The sequence below is a fragment of the Vanellus vanellus genome, assembly GCF_965231255.1.
Source record: "Vanellus vanellus genome assembly, chromosome: 13".
Lineage (NCBI taxonomy): Eukaryota > Metazoa > Chordata > Aves > Charadriiformes > Charadriidae > Vanellus > Vanellus vanellus.
The window spans coordinates 21,337,412-21,353,642 of record NC_138918.1 but is presented as its reverse complement, the minus strand read 5'-3'; the positions used below and the strand labels follow the sequence as shown (position 1 = coordinate 21,353,642).

Genomic DNA, 16,231 nt, shown 5'->3' with positions numbered 1-16,231 from the left:
ATCTGCCAGCAGAGACAGCCCCTTGTGCTGCTGCCTGCCTGACGTAGGCAATGTGTTGGTAAGGGGGGGTGACAGGCAGACTGCTGTATACTCTCTGATGGAATTTTTGCCTCTTGTTTTGGGAAAGGTGTTGTGGGAGGGCAGCACTTCAATCTGCTGTCCTTGTGTTGTAGTGGGCATCTATATCGCTTTCCACAGTCGTTGGTATTGCCATGAAGGTTCCTTGCTCTTGCTCAGGCAGGATTTTTAGAGGGCACATGATGAGGTGGATATAATTTTTGTGCACTCGGCTTCCCCTTCTGCACTTGCAAATTTAGCCTCTTAAAGATGGTCCGCCTATTGTCTAACATGGCTCATTCCGATGTCTGGGACTTACATGTCAACCCCTGCACAGCAGCCCAGCTCTGGTTTTCTCTGGTTCAAATTCTCTCACCCAGTTGATGTCGTGAGTGCACTTGGACTTTAGCATTTGGTGTGGTTTTGTCAAAGAATAAAATCTGTGTGTACGGGGATCAGAGCTGTCAGAGCTCTAATCGCAGAACCCTTCAGAACTCATTTCTTATGTGCTGCTCTGTGGTGTTTGAACTTGAGATTGCTGAAAAGGCACAAAGGATTCAGGGTGCAGTTTATGCGGCTGGGAAGAGTCTGCCAGACACGGTGTGGCTTTGCAGACTTCCACATGTTCTTTGTTCCAATCACGAGGGAAGGTGAGGATGTGGAAGGGCCTCGGTCATGCTTAGGGTGGGATTTGTGATCTTGTGGCGGTGATCCTGTGAGTGGAACCAGGTAGGGCCTGGGCATGTGGAACTGGGAGGGTGACCTTGAGTGGGGAAGAATGTTGCCTGAGGGAAATGGAGATGCTGGGTAGAACACACTCAGAGCCATTGGGGAGGGACTGGAGAATGTCTGCTTAGGTGGAGATCCCATTTCCCAAGACAGGAGACAGAGGATGGTAGTAGAAAACCTCAAGAAGGGGCTCTGCAGACAGTGCTACTTGCCCAGGATCTTCTCAGGACCTTTGGAAGTTCTGCACATCCTTGTGCCCTGTTCTCTTCTTGTGTTTCAGTACAGTGGAATGGGATTCTTTGGTTTTGTTCTCTCCTCTTACCAAAACCTCCCACCCTTTTGTTTTTCCATCTCTCACATTGGCAATGTGTTGGTAACAGCGGATGAGATGAGATGAGATGGTGAATTTGGGCAGCTGTCAAGTTTCAGACGTTCAGGTAATTTTCTGTCAGTTGTGAAGATGGCTTTTCCACTCTCCTGAGGTTGATGTTGAGAGAATGTTCTTAGTATTCAGGTGTCCCTTCTGAAAGTGCTGTGATAGAATTGCGTAAGGGAGCACAGCACATTGTCCAGTGACTTCAAGGCTTTTGCAGAATGTGCCTAATATTTTTTTCTGTCCATCTTCCCCAGAAATCTCTGATAACATTAAAAGAAAATGTCCCTTAGAACCAATTCCCCTCCCCTGAAAACATTTCTTTTCTGAAGAAGCAACCGGTGATGCTACAGGTAAGTGGCTCCTACCTAAAGAAGATGTGTTTGAGAGACAGATGCACTTTTGTTCCTGTTTAGTCATGCTGTCTTCATGTTGGGTCGATGGAATGTAGCCTGGATTGGAAGTTGGACTCTATGATCTTTACGGGTCCCTTGCAGCTTGAGATATTCCATGACTGGAGGGGAGGCAGGTATTCCATACCACGTGACCCATGCCGGGGATATAAGAGGAGCTTGCCGGGGGCAGGGGGACAGTCGGTTCTTGTGCACGGCTTTGGTGGTATGGGTCTGGTCGGTGTGTGGTGGTACTCTAACTGCGTCTTTATGTCTCTTTATCAGTGTTACTGTTTTTTCTCTTCCCTTTTGCTGTTCTGTTGAAACTGCACCATCTCAACCCAGGAGTTTTGCCTTTTTCTGGCAATTTCTCCCACAGCTGTGGGAGTCGATTGAGCGGCTCCGTGGTTCTTTGCTGCTGGTTGAGGCCAAACCACACCAGCCAGGAAGAACAGCTCTTCATCGAGGTGTGTGAAGAGTGCTTGGGAGCTGTGCTTTTTAAGCCTTCATGGAGGTTGTGGTGCTGGGCTTGAGTGCCCGATGGAAAGACTCCCTTAGGTTGTTTGGGCTCACTGGTGCCTGTTTGCACAGATGTCCAAGTATGTGGGGCTTGGGCTTGTATTTCCGAGGGTGGTGGTGTGACATAGAAGATCTGTTCTTTGCTATATGAATGCCTTGCTGTGTTATTTGCTGGGCCCTTGAGAAGAGTGGGGGCTGAAGAGTGTGGCATTCCTCCGGAAGGGAAAGGGAGGAGAAGTGCAGGGGCAGTCTGTCTGCTTTAGTATTGACTGATGGAGTGTTGTTCCCGGTCCCGAGGGATGCAAGACCACCATGAGAGCTCTTGTCAAAGGGCATGTCTGTGCTTTGCATGTGGGAATGATGTAGACATTTGGAAAACTTTTTGGTAAAGGGAAAAGGAAAAGTAGAAATATGGAAGCAGAAGATGAGGAGGGGAAGAAAGATAGTGCGAGGTGTGAAAGAAAAAGGAAGTGAAGGAAGAGAAGGAAAAGAGAGAAGAACGGAAGAAAGATGAAGAGAAGAGAAAGGAGGGGGGAATCTATGCAAGTAAAAAGCAATCAAGGAAGAAGAAAAAAAGAGAAAGACGATGAAGGAAGAGATGATAGAGCAGATGACCAGCATGCACCGACGTTATTTCTACACGCTGACTGGAGTAGAGGACCTCAGTATGCTCGGTACAGTACTCGGGGACCCTCTGCAAGGAAGAGGGATGAGAGTGTTTGCATACTGGCGCGTCCATGCTCCATGGCGAGAACGATGTAGCCATATCAAAACGGTTATGTGAGAAGAGACAAGGGGAAGCAAAGAGGGAAGAAGAAGAGATGGTGAGGAATGGACAGGGAAAAAAAAGAGAAGGAGAAAGGGGGGAGTAAAGAGAGCGGGGGGGTGTGCAGAGACAAGAAAAGGAAAAGGAGAGAGAAGCAAGCAATAAAGGAAGAAGCTGAGAAAGAAGAGAAAGCAAGAGACAATAGAGGAGATGACCAGGGTGCACCGACATCATCTCTAGACGCTGAACGGAGCTGGTCGCTAACAGCCCCGTCTTCCTTAGGGTCCCGTTCTCGCGAGCTGATGCCCCGTAATTAGCGCTAATGGGTCCGACTTTGATGGTATCCGCCTCGGTGCCGAAGGCGACTGGGGATGTGCAAGCGGGTGTAAAGAGGAGGCGAGGATGGAAAGGGTAAAGAAAGGAGAGTAAAAATTAGGAAAGGAAGAGAAAAGGTAACAAAAGAAGGGAAAAATTAGGAAAGAAAGGAATCACGAGACAAACGAATAAAAAGAATTGACAGAAGCAAGGACAAGTAAAAACGGAAGGCAAAGGAAGAAAGTAAGACGAAGAAGGGAAGAACAAAGAAGAAAAAAAAAAAAAAAAGGACGAAGGAAAATGAAGAGGAGAACGGAAGGGAGAGAGGAAAGAGGAGTTGTCCAGCCCGGTTCCGGAGACGCGGTCAGTGGTGTGAAGCGTGTGCGGCGGCGGAGCAGCACACGGTGTCGCTGCAGGCTCAGAAACGGCGGCGGAGCGGCGAGGCGGCTCCGCCCCGGTGCGGCGGAGAGCCCGGCTGTGAGCGCGGGGGGGCGGCGCGGGGCGGGCAGGAGAGGCGGTGCGTGCGGTCGGCGGCGGGGAGCCGTGCGGGGCCCGGGCGGGTGCCGGCAGCGGCGGCGGCGATGGGCGTGTGTTGGGGTGCGGTGTTGCGTGTGCTGTTGGTGCAGGCGGCGTGGGCGCTGGTGGTCGGTCAGGTGCGGTACTCGGTGGCGGAGGAAGGCAAGGCCGGGACGGTGGTGGGTCGCCTGGCGCAGGACCTGGGCCTGGAGGCGGGCGAGGCGGAGTGGCGTCGGCTGCGGCTGGTGTCGGCGGGCCGGCGGGCGAGCGTGGAGGTGAGCGGGGCGAGCGGGGCGCTGGTGGTGAGCTCGCGGCTGGACCGGGAGGAGCTGTGCGGGAAGAGCGCGCCGTGCGTGCTGCGGCTGGAGGTGCTGGTGGAGCGGCCGCTGCGCGTCTTCCACGTGGAGCTGGAGGTGACCGACATCAACGACAACGCCCCGCTCTTCCCCGCCGCCCGGAAAAACCTCAGCGTCGCGGAACTAACCACTGTGCCGGGGTCCCGTTTCCCGCTGGAGGGCGCGTCGGATGCCGATATCGGAGCGAACGCGCAGCTCTCCTATACGCTCAGCCCCAGCGAGTATTTCGGTTTGGATTTTCAGAAAACCGAGGAGGACGGTGCGTCCTTATTCCTGGTGCTCAGGAAACCTCTGGACCGTGAGACGATGCCTGTGCATCGGTTGGTGTTGACGGCGAGTGATGGTGGCCGGCCGTCGCTGTCAGGGACGATGGAGGTGTTGGTCTCGGTGCTGGACGTAAACGACAATGCGCCCCAGTTCAACCAGTCGGTGTATAAAGTGCAGCTGCCAGAAAATACGGAACGCGGCACATTAGTAATCAGAGTAAACGCCACGGATTTGGATGAGGGTACGAACAGGAATATCTCGTATTCTCTCCAGCAGTTGTTTCCTCAGGATGGAAGAGACGTTTTCGAGATCGAGAGAAACAGCGGAGAGATCCGTGTTCGGGGTGACTTAGACTTTGAGGATGTTGGTCTGTATCGCCTGCAAGTGGATGCGGTAGATCAGGGGATACCGCCTCTGTCGGGTCACTGCAAGGTGGTGTTGGAGGTGTTGGACGTGAACGACAACGCGCCGGAGGTGTGGGTGACGTCGCTGTCGGTGCCGGTGCCGGAGGACGCGTCGTTGGGGACGGTGGTGGCGCTGCTGAGCGTGTCGGACCGGGACTCGGGGTCGAACGGCCGCGTGCGGGTCGCGGTGTGGCCGCCGGTGCCGTTCGGGCTGGTGTCGACGTTCGCGGGGTCGTACTCGCTGGTGCTGCGTGAGGCGCTGGACCGGGAGCGTGTGTCGGAGTACGAGGTGGAGGTGCGGGCGGAGGACGGCGGGTCGCCGCCGCTGCGCGCCAGCCGCGGGGTGCGCGTGCCGGTGTCGGACGTGAACGACAACGCGCCGTCGTTCGCGCAGGCCGTGTACACGGTGCTGGTGCGGGAGAACAACGCGGCGGGCGCGGAGCTGGCGGTGCTGCGTGCGCGGGACGCGGACGAGGCGGGCAACGGTCGCGTGAGCTACTCGCTGTGGGAGGGCGGGGCGGGCGGGGCGGCGTCGGTCGTGGGGTGGCGGTCGTGGTCGAGGTACGTGTCGGTGGACGCGGAGAGCGGTCGCCTGTGGGCGCTGCAGCCGCTGGACTACGAGGAGGTGCAGGTGCTGGAGCTGGAGGTGCGGGCGGTGGACGCGGGGGAGCCGGCGCTGTGCGGCAACGCGACGGTGCAGGTGTTCGTGGTGGACGAGAACGACAACGCGCCGTCGCTGCTGCCGTCGGCGGGCGTCGGTGCGTCGCCGGAGGCGTCGCCGGGTCCGGGCTCGGGGTCGCTGTGGGCGTGGGCGTCGTGGGGGGCGCCGGCGGGGCAGGTGGTGGCGAAGATCCGTGCGGTGGACGCGGACTCGGGCTACAACGCGTGGCTGCGGTACGAGCTGTGGGAGCCGCGGGGGAAGGGCGCGTTCCGCGTGGGGCTGTACAGCGGCGAGGTGAGCACGGCGCGGGCGCTGGAGGAGGCGGACGGCCCGCGGCAGAGGCTGGTGATCGTGGTGCGGGACCACGGGGAGCCGTCGCGCTCGGCCACGGCCACGCTGAGCGTGTCGCTGGTGGAGGGCGGCGAGGCGGCGCTGGCGGCGGCGGGCTCGTCGGGGTCGGGGCTGCGTCCGGCGTCGGGCGCGGAGGGCGTCGGGCCGGCGTCGGTGTCGTCGTCGTCGTCGACGAACGTGTGGCTGGTGGTGGGCATCTGCGCGGTGTCGAGCGTGTTGGTGCTGGCGGTGGTGCTGTACGTGGCGTCGCGGTGGTCGCCGCGGGCGGCCGTGCTGTCGGGGCCTGGGCCGGCGACGCTGGTGTGCGCCAGCGAAGTGGGGAGCTGGTCGTACTCGCAGCGGCAGAGCCGGAGCCTGTGCGTGGCGGAGGGCGCGGGCAAGAGCGACCTGATGGTTTTCAGCCCCAACTTGCCGCCGCCGGCCGGCCCCGCGGCGAAGGAGACGCAGCCGGAGCCGCCCGCCGTCCTGGACACGGTGAGTGGCCCTCCCTTTCTCGCCTCTCGCCCCATCCCCCGCCGCCCCTTCCCCCTTTCTGTCCTTCTGTCCCGTGCCCTGGTCAGGCGCTGGTGTGAGCCGTGCTTAGCCCGAGGGCGGTGGGTGCTTGTCGGGTGCTTAAGGACGTGAATGGGACCTGTGAATGGGACTATGCGTCCTTGCTGGAACCCCTCGGTTTTTGCTGCAGGGGAAAGATAAAGAAAGGCATTGCCCCGCCCCGCAGCACTTACTGTCCTCAGGTGTAGTTTGCTGTTGTGGTTGTATTGTTCTCCCATAGAATAACATCACCGCAAATCGCGATGATATCTCTTACGGTATCATCTTTGCCGACGCTCTGTCTTTGCTGGTGTGTAGCATTTCCAGCCGAGCTTTCTGAAAGTGTGCAAGACATGCAGTGTGTGGTGGCGACAGTCCCCCTGGTACTATTTAGCCTTTTTACCCTTCATGAGTGCTGACCATGTTGGTATTAGATGTGGTTTAATCTCTGTCCTTCTCTTTCATTCTTCTCAGTAAGAGACTTTTGGATAATTTTCATGGATTTTTCTCTTCCTATGGTGTAATTTCTCCATTTTGTTCTGCTCATTGGAGTCATTATGAACGTTGGTAAGGTGCTGTGGCCTTTTTGTCTGTTCTTTTTCCCACTATATTGTTACCATATTTAGCAGTATAAAGTGTTTAGTCAGGGGGGGATGACCCAAGAAACAGGAATTTTCTTTTTCTTCACCCACTCCCCTACACAGATTGTGAATTTGCTTTCCTGGATGGACTAGTGGTTTGATGTACACTGACCTGTCTCTCTCAGCATTTCCCTCTGAAATTGCTGAAGCACTGCCAAACATGGTGGTTCAGCAGCAGAGAGTCTGCTGGACACCATGTATGTGATACCATCTGTATGTTTTCTGTGGTGCTGTTATTGATGGGAAGGGTGAGCAAAAGTGGGATTGAGTGTTGAGGTGGGAAAAGAGACTGTGGCATGTTGTGGCGGTGAATGTGGCAGTGGGACTGAGTAGGGTCTGGACATATCCTGATATGATGGGAAGACTTGTTTGCGGGAACTCAATATCCTTCGGAAAGACGATGATCCATGTCATAATTAGTCAAGGATGAGAGTAATGTACTTCTCTTGAGAAGGATTGTCCCAGAGTGGGGAATGAAGGATGCCTAGAGGAATGCATGAGGCAGAATGGGCACAGAGTGTTCTTTGCCAGGATTCTTTTGCAGGCTCCATGGTGAATGGAATTGGAGGCCTTATAGATTTTGAGATAGTTAGATGGTATTGCAACACCCACAATGTCCCTTGAGGTTATGAGTATCTTACACCAGAGTCCATCCCTTGTGCTGCTGCCTGCCTGATGTAGGCAATGCGTTGGTAAGAGGGGGTGACATGCAGTGTTGAATATTTTCTGATGAACCTTTTCACTGCTGTTTTGGGAAAGATGTTGTGGGTGGATAGTACTTCAATGTACTGTTCTTGTGTTTTGGTGGGTATCCATAGTAGCTTCCACAGCTGTTGATATTACCATGGCGGTTCTTTGCTCATCCTCAGGCAAAATTTTAAGGTGATGTGATGAGGTGAGTATAATCTTTCTACACTTGACTTCCCCTACTTGTACACTTGCACAGTCAGCCTCAGTAGAGATGCTGTGACCATTTGTCATGCTTTCATCATTTGGTTACATGCACATACATGCAAACCCTCCAGAGCAGCTCAAATCTCCCTTCCTATGGTACGAATTGTCCGGATATCTTGAATGCGTCTGCCCTTTGGTCTTTGATGTCCTTCTCTGGAAGAATGCAATTTGCGCACAGTAGGATCTGAACTGTCACAGCTCCAATCACAGGGTCCTTCCAAGCTCTAATATGCATCTCTGTGGTGTTTCCACCTCAGATTGCTGAAAAGGCAAAAGGTGTTTTTCAGACACTGTGTGTCTTTGCAACTCTTCGCATGCGAGTCGTGAGGGAAGGTGAGGATGTGTGAAAGCCTGGGTGATGCTGAGAGTGGGATTTGGAGCTGGTCATGTTGTTGGGGTTGAGTAATGTCTGAGTATTTTGGCAGTGATCTTGTGAGTGGTATTGAGTAGGGCCTGGGTATGTGTCATTGGGAGGGTGACTGTGAGCAAGGAAGAGTCTTGCCAGATGGAAAATGAGATGCTGGGTAGAACAGGGCTTGTGTCCTTGGGGAAGTCCTGGAGAATGTATGCTTAGCTGTGGAGATGCCATTTCTGAGTGCTTGGAGTGGAGGGTGCCAGTAGAACACCTTGAGAAGATATGCTGAGAGCATATTCTTGCACCTTGTGGTTCTCGGTGGTATTACTGCTTGTGAAGATAACTGCCATATGGGCTGTTAGTCACCTGTTTTCGATGTGGAATATTGTTGGTTAAAGAGAAGTTTTTTGAGATGTGGATCATGCTGCCATCCTTCTCTGAACCTTCCTTAGTTACCTCTCAGGTCTTAGTCTTGCTAGGGAGGGGAAGAAGTGGTCTCTGTTTTCATGATACTGTCAAGCCTGGCATTTCCATACAGTGGAATGGGATCTTTGGTTTTCTTCTCTACTTTCATGAAGACTGCCCACAGTTAGCCTCGGTAGAGCTGATAAGCCCTGGCTTTATGCTTAACTCATTCATATGTGTACATGTACACACCAAACCCTGCACAGCAGCCCAGCTCTGGTTTTCTCTGGTACAACTTCTCCCACCCAGCTGACCTTGTGAGTGTGCTTTTTCTTCAGTATTTGCTGTGGTTTCTCGAAGAATAAAACCGGTGCGGACAGGAATCAGAGCTATCAAGCTCTAGTCACAGAATCTTAAAGTTCTAATGCATAGCTCAGCTGTTTCCATCTGAGGTTGCTGAAAAGTCCCAATACATTCAGGGTGCAGTGCAGGCAGCAGGGAAGAGTCTGCCAGACACTGCAGCTTTGAGGACCTCTGTGTGTCCTTTGTGCCATTTGTGAGGGATGGTGAGGATGTGAAGAAGCCTGGGTCTTCCTCAAGTAGAGGTCTACCTCAAGCAGAGGCTGCACAGAGAGTGCTGCTTGCCTGGAATCCTTTCACGGCCTCCAGAATTTCTGCATAATGATGTGGTGTGTTGTTCTCTTCTTGCATTTGAGTTCAGTGGAATGGTTTCCTTTCATTTTCTTCCCTCCTGTTAACAAATACTCCCAGCATTTTGTTTTTTCTTCGCTCACATTGGCAATGTGTTAGTAACGGTGGACAAGATGCAGTCTGTGGAATTGCGGCAGCTGTCAAGTTGTAAATGTTGCTGATGGTGGTTTGTCATCTATGTGGAGGATGGCTTTCCCACTCTTGTGAGCTGAGGTTGATGGTGAGGGAGTGTCCTGTAGTTTTCAGCTCTCCCTCCTCCTTCCCATTTGACAGAGGTGTGTAAGGGAGCACCGCAAACTGTCCAGTGTTTTCAAGGCTTTTGCAGAACATGAGGGTTTTTTATTCTGTGTGGCTTTCCCAGGAATCTCTGATAATATTAATTAAGAATGTCCCCTAAAAACATTTCTGCTGACCAGAAAGTGGTATTTATTTTGAAGAACCAACCAGTGATTGTACAGGTAAGTTGCTCATACCTGAAGAGTAAGAGTTTGAGAGAAGGATGTAGTTTTGTTCCTGTTTTGTCATGATTTCTTCATGTTGGATCAACCAAGTGTTGCCTGGATTATAATGCGTGTAGGTTTGGATGAGAAAGCATCACTGCCTGCTCCGCATTCCTTTCCTGCTGCTGCCAGGCACAGTGTGAGTAGGTATCAGGAAGCATGTAAGGAGGAGGGACCGCAAAGCATTTCTCTGAGTGAATGTGTTGGTCGTGGAGGGGATGTTCTCAGTGAGAACAGTGTTGTTACCTTTGTGGCTTTTGTTTGGCTGTATGATGGGTTGAGCATGGTATTCCAAGATGACTAATGCTCCTGGGTACCGAGGCTCTTGGTTTGTTGTTCTGACAGTGCCCTGCTTGAAAGGGAAAGCAAGAGATGCTATTCCATGTGCAGGTGGACAACGAGGCTGGAAGAATCGATGGATATGAAGAGTGCTTGGGAGCAGTAGTTGCCCCATGCTTTTTCCGCTTTGGTGGGAGGATTGTCATTCTGGGCTACCACTGGTTTGAGTTCCTGAAGGAGAGACTCGGCTGTGTTCTTTGGAATCTCTGGGGCTTTTTAATCATATGTCCAAGTATGTGGGGCTTGGGCTTGTGTTTCTGAGAGCGGTGGATTCTCTTGGGATGTTGCAGAGATGTTCTTTGCCATATGATTACCTTACCCTGGTATTTGCTGGCTAGTGTGCTGAAGAATGTGTTGTTCTTCCAGAAGATAAGGGGAGGTGCAGACTGATAGTCTGGAGGAAAGAGGGAAGGTCGTTCCCCGTCCTTAAGGATGGAAGGTGATAGGGAAGAGGAAAGAGAGGTCTTGGCCAAGGGCATGTCTGTGCTTCATGGTGAGTGTGGTGTAGATATTTTAAAAATGTTCTGATAACAGAATAAGGAAAAGAAGATACAAGAATGGAAGTAGAACCAAAGGGGAGCAAATGAGAGGGAAAGGGGAAAAAAAAATTAGAAGGAGGAGCTAAATGAAGGAATCTATGCAAGCAAGTAAGAAAAAAAGAAAGAAAGAAAAGAAGAAAAAAAATACAGGTAGGAAGGAAGAGACGATAGAGGAGAATGCCAACATGCACCGATGTTATGTTGACACGATGAATGGAGCTGAAGATCTCAGCATCCTCGTGCTGTGTACAGGGATGCTGTGTAAGTCTTAAGTAGTGAGGACGAGGAATGAGAGCTCTGTCTTGCCTGAAGATGTTCATGCTTTATTGCGAGCATGGTGTAGACAGTTAGGAACGGTTTCGTTAAGGAGAAAAAGAAAGGGAGAGAGAACAGCTTGACGGTTTTCTATAAACAGAAATGATTTGGACGGAAAGATACGACAGGGCAGGGAAAGAAAAAAAAAAAAAAGAGAAAAGGAAAGAGCAAAGGAAAGAAGACAGAAGAAAGAAGAAGGTGGAGAAGAAAGTGTAGGAACAAAGGGGAGAAAGAAAAAGAGACTGAGAAGTGGAGGAAGAAGAGAAGGAAGGACTGTAAAATGTAAAGAAAGGAAGAGCAAGGAAGGAAAGAAGAGACGATGGAGGAGATGAGCAGCACGACGTCACCTCTAGACGCTGAACGGACTTGGTCCGTCGTATCCTCCGCATTGGTTAGAGTCCCGCGCTCGGGCGCTGATGCCCGTAATTAGCGTTGATGGCTCCATTTCTGATGGTATCTACCGTGGCGCCGGAGGCGAGTGGGGATCTTCCAGCGTGGGAAAAAAGAGAATAATGGAAGAAGAATGGAAAGCCGTGGCACGACCAGGGCCGCAGGGGTAAAAAGAGAAGAATGGAAAGGGGAGCGAAAGGGGAGTAAATGAAAAGGCAGAGCAGAGTAATAAAGGAAAGGACAAGGAAGAGAAGAAAGAGGAAAGAGAAGATAGAAGAGAGAAGGAAAGAGTAGAAAGTAGAAAAAGAATGGGAAAAAGTAGGAATTGCAAAGGACGAAAGAGAGAATGGAAGAATGAGAGAGAATCGAAAGAAGAAAGAAAAGAAGGAGAAAGGAAGAAAGAGGGTAAAGGTATCTATGCAAGCAAACGGCAAGCATGTTAGGAAAGAAAAGGAAAGGAAAACGAGAAATTATAAGACAAAGAAAAGAGGAGAAAGGAAGGGAGACAGGAGAGAGAGATGATCAGCCCGGATCCGGAGGCGCGGTGAGTGGTGTGGGAGGAGACTACCAGCACGACGTCACCTCTAAACTCCTGAGTTGATCCCCCATAGCCTCCGCCTTGGTTGAAGTCCCGCGTTCGGGCGCTGATGTCCCGTAATTAGCGCTGATGGCTCCGTCTATGATGGTCTCCGCCGCGGCGCCGGAGGCGAGTGGGGATCTGACAGCGAGGGTAGAGAAGAGAGAGTCAGGGAAAGGTAAGGGAAAGCCGTGGCAGGAACACGGCCCGGCATGGCAAGAACGAAAAGAAGAACGAGAAATAAGAAAAAGGAGAGAGCAGAAAGAAGATGGAAAGATAAGAAAGAAGCAATAGAAGGACAAAGAAGGAAAGAGAATGGGAGAGAAAATTAGAATGAGAGACAGACAACAAAGACGAAGAAGACAACAAAGAAGAGAAAAATCGTAGGAATTCCAAAGAACGAAAGAGAGAAAGGTATTTATGTAAGGAAAGTGTAAACACTTAAGGAAAGAAAAGTAAAGGAAAGCAAGAAACGATAAGAAGGGGGAAAAAAAAAAAAAAAAGAGAAGAACGGAAGGGAGAGAGGAAAGAGGAGATGTCCAGCCCGGTTCCGGAGACGCGGTCAGTGGTGTGCAGCGTGTGCGGCGGCGGAGCAGCACACGGTGTCGCTGCAGGCTCAGAAACGGCGGCGGAGCGGCGAGGCGGCTCCGCCCCGGTGCGGCGGAGAGCCCGGCTGTGAGCGCGGGGGGGCGGCGCGGGGCGGGCAGGAGAGGCGGTGCGTTCGGTCGGCGGCGGGGAGCCGTGCGGGGCCCGGGCGGGTGCCGGCGGCGGCGGTGGCGATGGGCGTGTGTTGGGGTGCGGTGTTGCGTGTGCTGTTGGTGCAGGCGGCGTGGGCGCTGGTGGTCGGTCAGGTGCGGTACTCGGTGGCGGAGGAAGGCAAGGCCGGGACGGTGGTGGGTCGCCTGGCGCAGGACCTGGGCCTGGAGGCGGGCGAGGCGGAGTGGCGTCGGCTGCGGCTGGTGTCGGCGGGCCGGCGGGCGAGCGTGGAGGTGAGCGGGGCGAGCGGGGCGCTGGTGGTGAGCTCGCGGCTGGACCGGGAGGAGCTGTGCGGGAAGAGCGCGCCGTGCGCGCTGCGGCTGGAGGTGCTGGTGGAGCGGCCGCTGCGCGTCTTCCACGTGGAGCTGGAGGTGACCGACATCAACGACAACGCCCCGCTCTTCCCCGCCGCCCGGAAAAACTTTAGCCTCGCGGAATTAACCACGGTGCCCGGTTCCCGTTTCCCGCTGGAGGGCGCGTCGGATGCCGATATCGGAGCGAACGCTGAGCTCTCCTATACGCTGAGCCCCAGCGAGTATTTTCGAATAGAAGAAGAAAACAGTAAGTCGCGTAGTACATCCCTGTTTCTGATACTCGCGAAACCTCTGGACCGTGAGACGATGCCTGTGCACCGGTTGGTGTTGACGGCGAGTGACGGTGGCCGGCCGTCGCTGTCGGGGACGATGGAGGTGGTGGTCTCGGTGCTGGACGCGAACGACAACGCACCCGAGTTCAACCAGTCGGTGTACAACGTAGTATTGCCCGAAGACACTTTAGAGGGGGCGGTGGTGTTGCGGGTTAATGCCACGGACCCCGACGTCGGAAGTAATCGAGACGTGATTTATGAAATTGATACTATTGTTCCTCCCTCGGACTCAGATGTGTTCAGCATCGATGCGGCCAGCGGGGAGATCAGACTGACGGGCGCCCTGGACTTTGAGACAGTTACTTTCTACGACGTACACGTCAAGGCAACAGACAAAGGGTCCCCTCCGTTATCGGGCCACTGCAAGGTGGTGTTGGAAGTGTTGGACGTGAACGACAACGCGCCGGAAGTGCGGGTGACGTCGCTGTCGGTGCCGGTGCCGGAGGACGCGTCGTTGGGGACGGTGGTGGCGCTGCTGAGCGTGTCGGACCGGGACTCGGGGTCGAACGGCCGCGTGCGGGTCGCGGTGTGGCCGCCGGTGCCGTTCGGGCTGGTGTCGACGTTCGCGGGGTCGTACTCGCTGGTGCTGCGTGAGGCGCTGGACCGGGAGCGTGTGTCGGAGTACGAGGTGGAGGTGCGGGCGGAGGACGGCGGGTCGCCGCCGCTGCGCGCCAGCCGCGGGGTGCGCGTGCCGGTGTCGGACGTGAACGACAACGCGCCGTCGTTCGCGCAGGCCGTGTACACGGTGCTGGTGCGGGAGAACAACGCGGCGGGCGCGGAGCTGGCGGTGCTGCGTGCGCGGGACGCGGACGAGGCGGGCAACGGTCGCGTGAGCTACTCGCTGTGGGAGGGCGGGGCGGGCGGGGCGGCGTCGGTCGTGGGGTGGCGGTCGTGGTCGAGGTACGTGTCGGTGGACGCGGAGAGCGGTCGCCTGTGGGCGCTGCAGCCGCTGGACTACGAGGAGGTGCAGGTGCTGGAGCTGGAGGTGCGGGCGGTGGACGCGGGGGAGCCGGCGCTGTGCGGCAACGCGACGGTGCAGGTGTTCGTGGTGGACGAGAACGACAACGCGCCGTCGCTGCTGCCGTCGGCGGGCGTCGGTGCGTCGCCGGAGGCGTCGCCGGGTCCGGGCTCGGGGTCGTTGTGGGCGTGGGCGTCGTGGGGGGCGCCGGCGGGGCAGGTGGTGGCGAAGATCCGTGCGGTGGACGCGGACTCGGGCTACAACGCGTGGCTGCGGTACGAGCTGTGGGAGCCGCGGGGGAAGGGCGCGTTCCGCGTGGGGCTGTACAGCGGCGAGGTGAGCACGGCGCGGGCGCTGGAGGAGGCGGACGGCCCGCGGCAGAGGCTGGTGATCGTGGTGCGGGACCACGGGGAGCCGTCGCGCTCGGCCACGGCCACGCTGAGCGTGTCGCTGGTGGAGGGCGGCGAGGCGGCGCTGGCGGCGGCGGGCTCGTCGGGGCCGGGGCTGCGTCCGGCGTCGGGCGCGGAGGGCGTCGGGCCGGCGTCGGTGTCGTCGTCGTCGACGACGAACGTGTGGCTGGTGGTGGGCATCTGCGCGGTGTCGAGCGTGTTGGTGCTGGCGGTGGTGCTGTACGTGGCGTCGCGGTGGTCGCCGCGGGCGGCCGTGCTGTCGGGGCCTGGGCCGGCGACGCTGGTGTGCGCCAGCGAAGTGGGGAGCTGGTCGTACTCGCAGCGGCAGAGCCGGAGCCTGTGCGTGGCGGAGGGCGCGGGCAAGAGCGACCTGATGGTTTTCAGCCCCAACTTGCCGCCGCCGGCCAGCCCTGCGGCGAAGGAGACGCAGCCGGAGCCGCCCGCCGTCCTGGACACGGTGAGTGGCCCTCCCTTTCTCGCCTCTCGCCCCTTCCCCCTTGTGGTGCTTGTGACTCGTCGCCTGGGCCCCAGAGCGGTGGGTGCTTGTCGGGTGCTTAAGGACGTGAATGGGACCATCTGCCTTCGCTTACTTGCGGGACGCCCCCGTCTCTTTGGAGGAAAAGTGACGATCTTGCTGCACTCCGCATCTGTAGTTGCTGTCCTCACGTGAGGTTTGCTGTGGTCGGTGTGCGTGGTTCTCGTAGGATAAAATCACTGCTAATCGCGATGGGAGATGCTTTCGAGGCGCTCTGTCTTTGCTGGTGTGTAGCATTTCCAGCCGAGTTTGCTGGAGTAGAGCAAGACATGCAGTGTGTTGTGGTGACAGTTCCCCTGGCACTATTAGTGCCTTTTTACATTTGCGGAGTGCTGACCTTGTTATTCGATGTGGTTTATTCTCTCTCCTCCTCCTCTTTCATTCTCCTCTGTAAGAGACTTTTGGACAATTGTGATGTGTCAGGGATTTTACTCTTCTTATGGTGTAAATTCTCCATTTTGTTTGACCCATTGGAGTCATTATGAATGTCGGGAAGGCGTTGTGGACTATGTTCTTTTTGTAACCACGGTTAAGATTATAAATTGTTTAGGCACAGGAGTATGACCCAATTTATTAGAAAAGGGAATTTTCTTTTTCTTCTCCCACTCTCCTATAAGGGTTGGAACCTGCGTTCCTGGCTGGACTGGTGGCTTGATGTACTCTGACCTGTTTTCATATTCTTTCAATATTTGCAGCACCCTTACAAATTCCCTGGAAATTGTCGCATCAGCAGCGAAAAAAACCTTCTCATGCACAGCAGATGTCATCTAATGGATTGGTGTTCTTGTCTACATGTGGGTTGGTTTCTGTCAGAGCATGAAATCATTGCCGGTTGACATTAAGAGTCATCCCCACATAACGTCTATAAAGAGTATTGTTCTCAGGTCTGTACCATTTCCCTCTGAAATTGGTGAAGCACTGCCAAATGTGATCAGTCATCAGCAGAGAGTCTGCGGGACAACA

At 54.8% G+C, this 16,231-nt stretch overlaps 2 protein-coding genes across 2 annotated transcripts; both read left to right on the top strand.

Annotated features, from left to right (window-relative positions):
- Nucleotides 1-1,960: 1,960 nt before the first annotated feature.
- LOC309677444 (protocadherin alpha-6-like) lies at nt 1,961-12,642 on the top strand (the record flags this gene model as incomplete). The annotated part of the gene is made up of 3 exons (XM_082490241.1): nt 1,961-6,274; nt 12,049-12,141; nt 12,578-12,642. The coding sequence occupies exons 1-3, from the start codon at nt 3,733-3,735 to the stop codon at nt 12,640-12,642; spliced, it is 2,700 nt and encodes an 899-aa protein (XP_082346367.1). The 5' UTR covers nt 1,961-3,732.
- Nucleotides 10,074-15,403, top strand: LOC309677443 (protocadherin alpha-2-like; the record flags this gene model as incomplete). The annotated part of the gene is made up of 1 exon (XM_082490240.1): nt 10,074-15,403. Exon 1 carries the CDS (start codon nt 12,743-12,745, stop codon nt 15,401-15,403), a length of 2,661 nt encoding a protein of 886 aa, XP_082346366.1. The 5' UTR covers nt 10,074-12,742.
- Between the last annotated feature and the right edge of the window lie 828 nt (nt 15,404-16,231).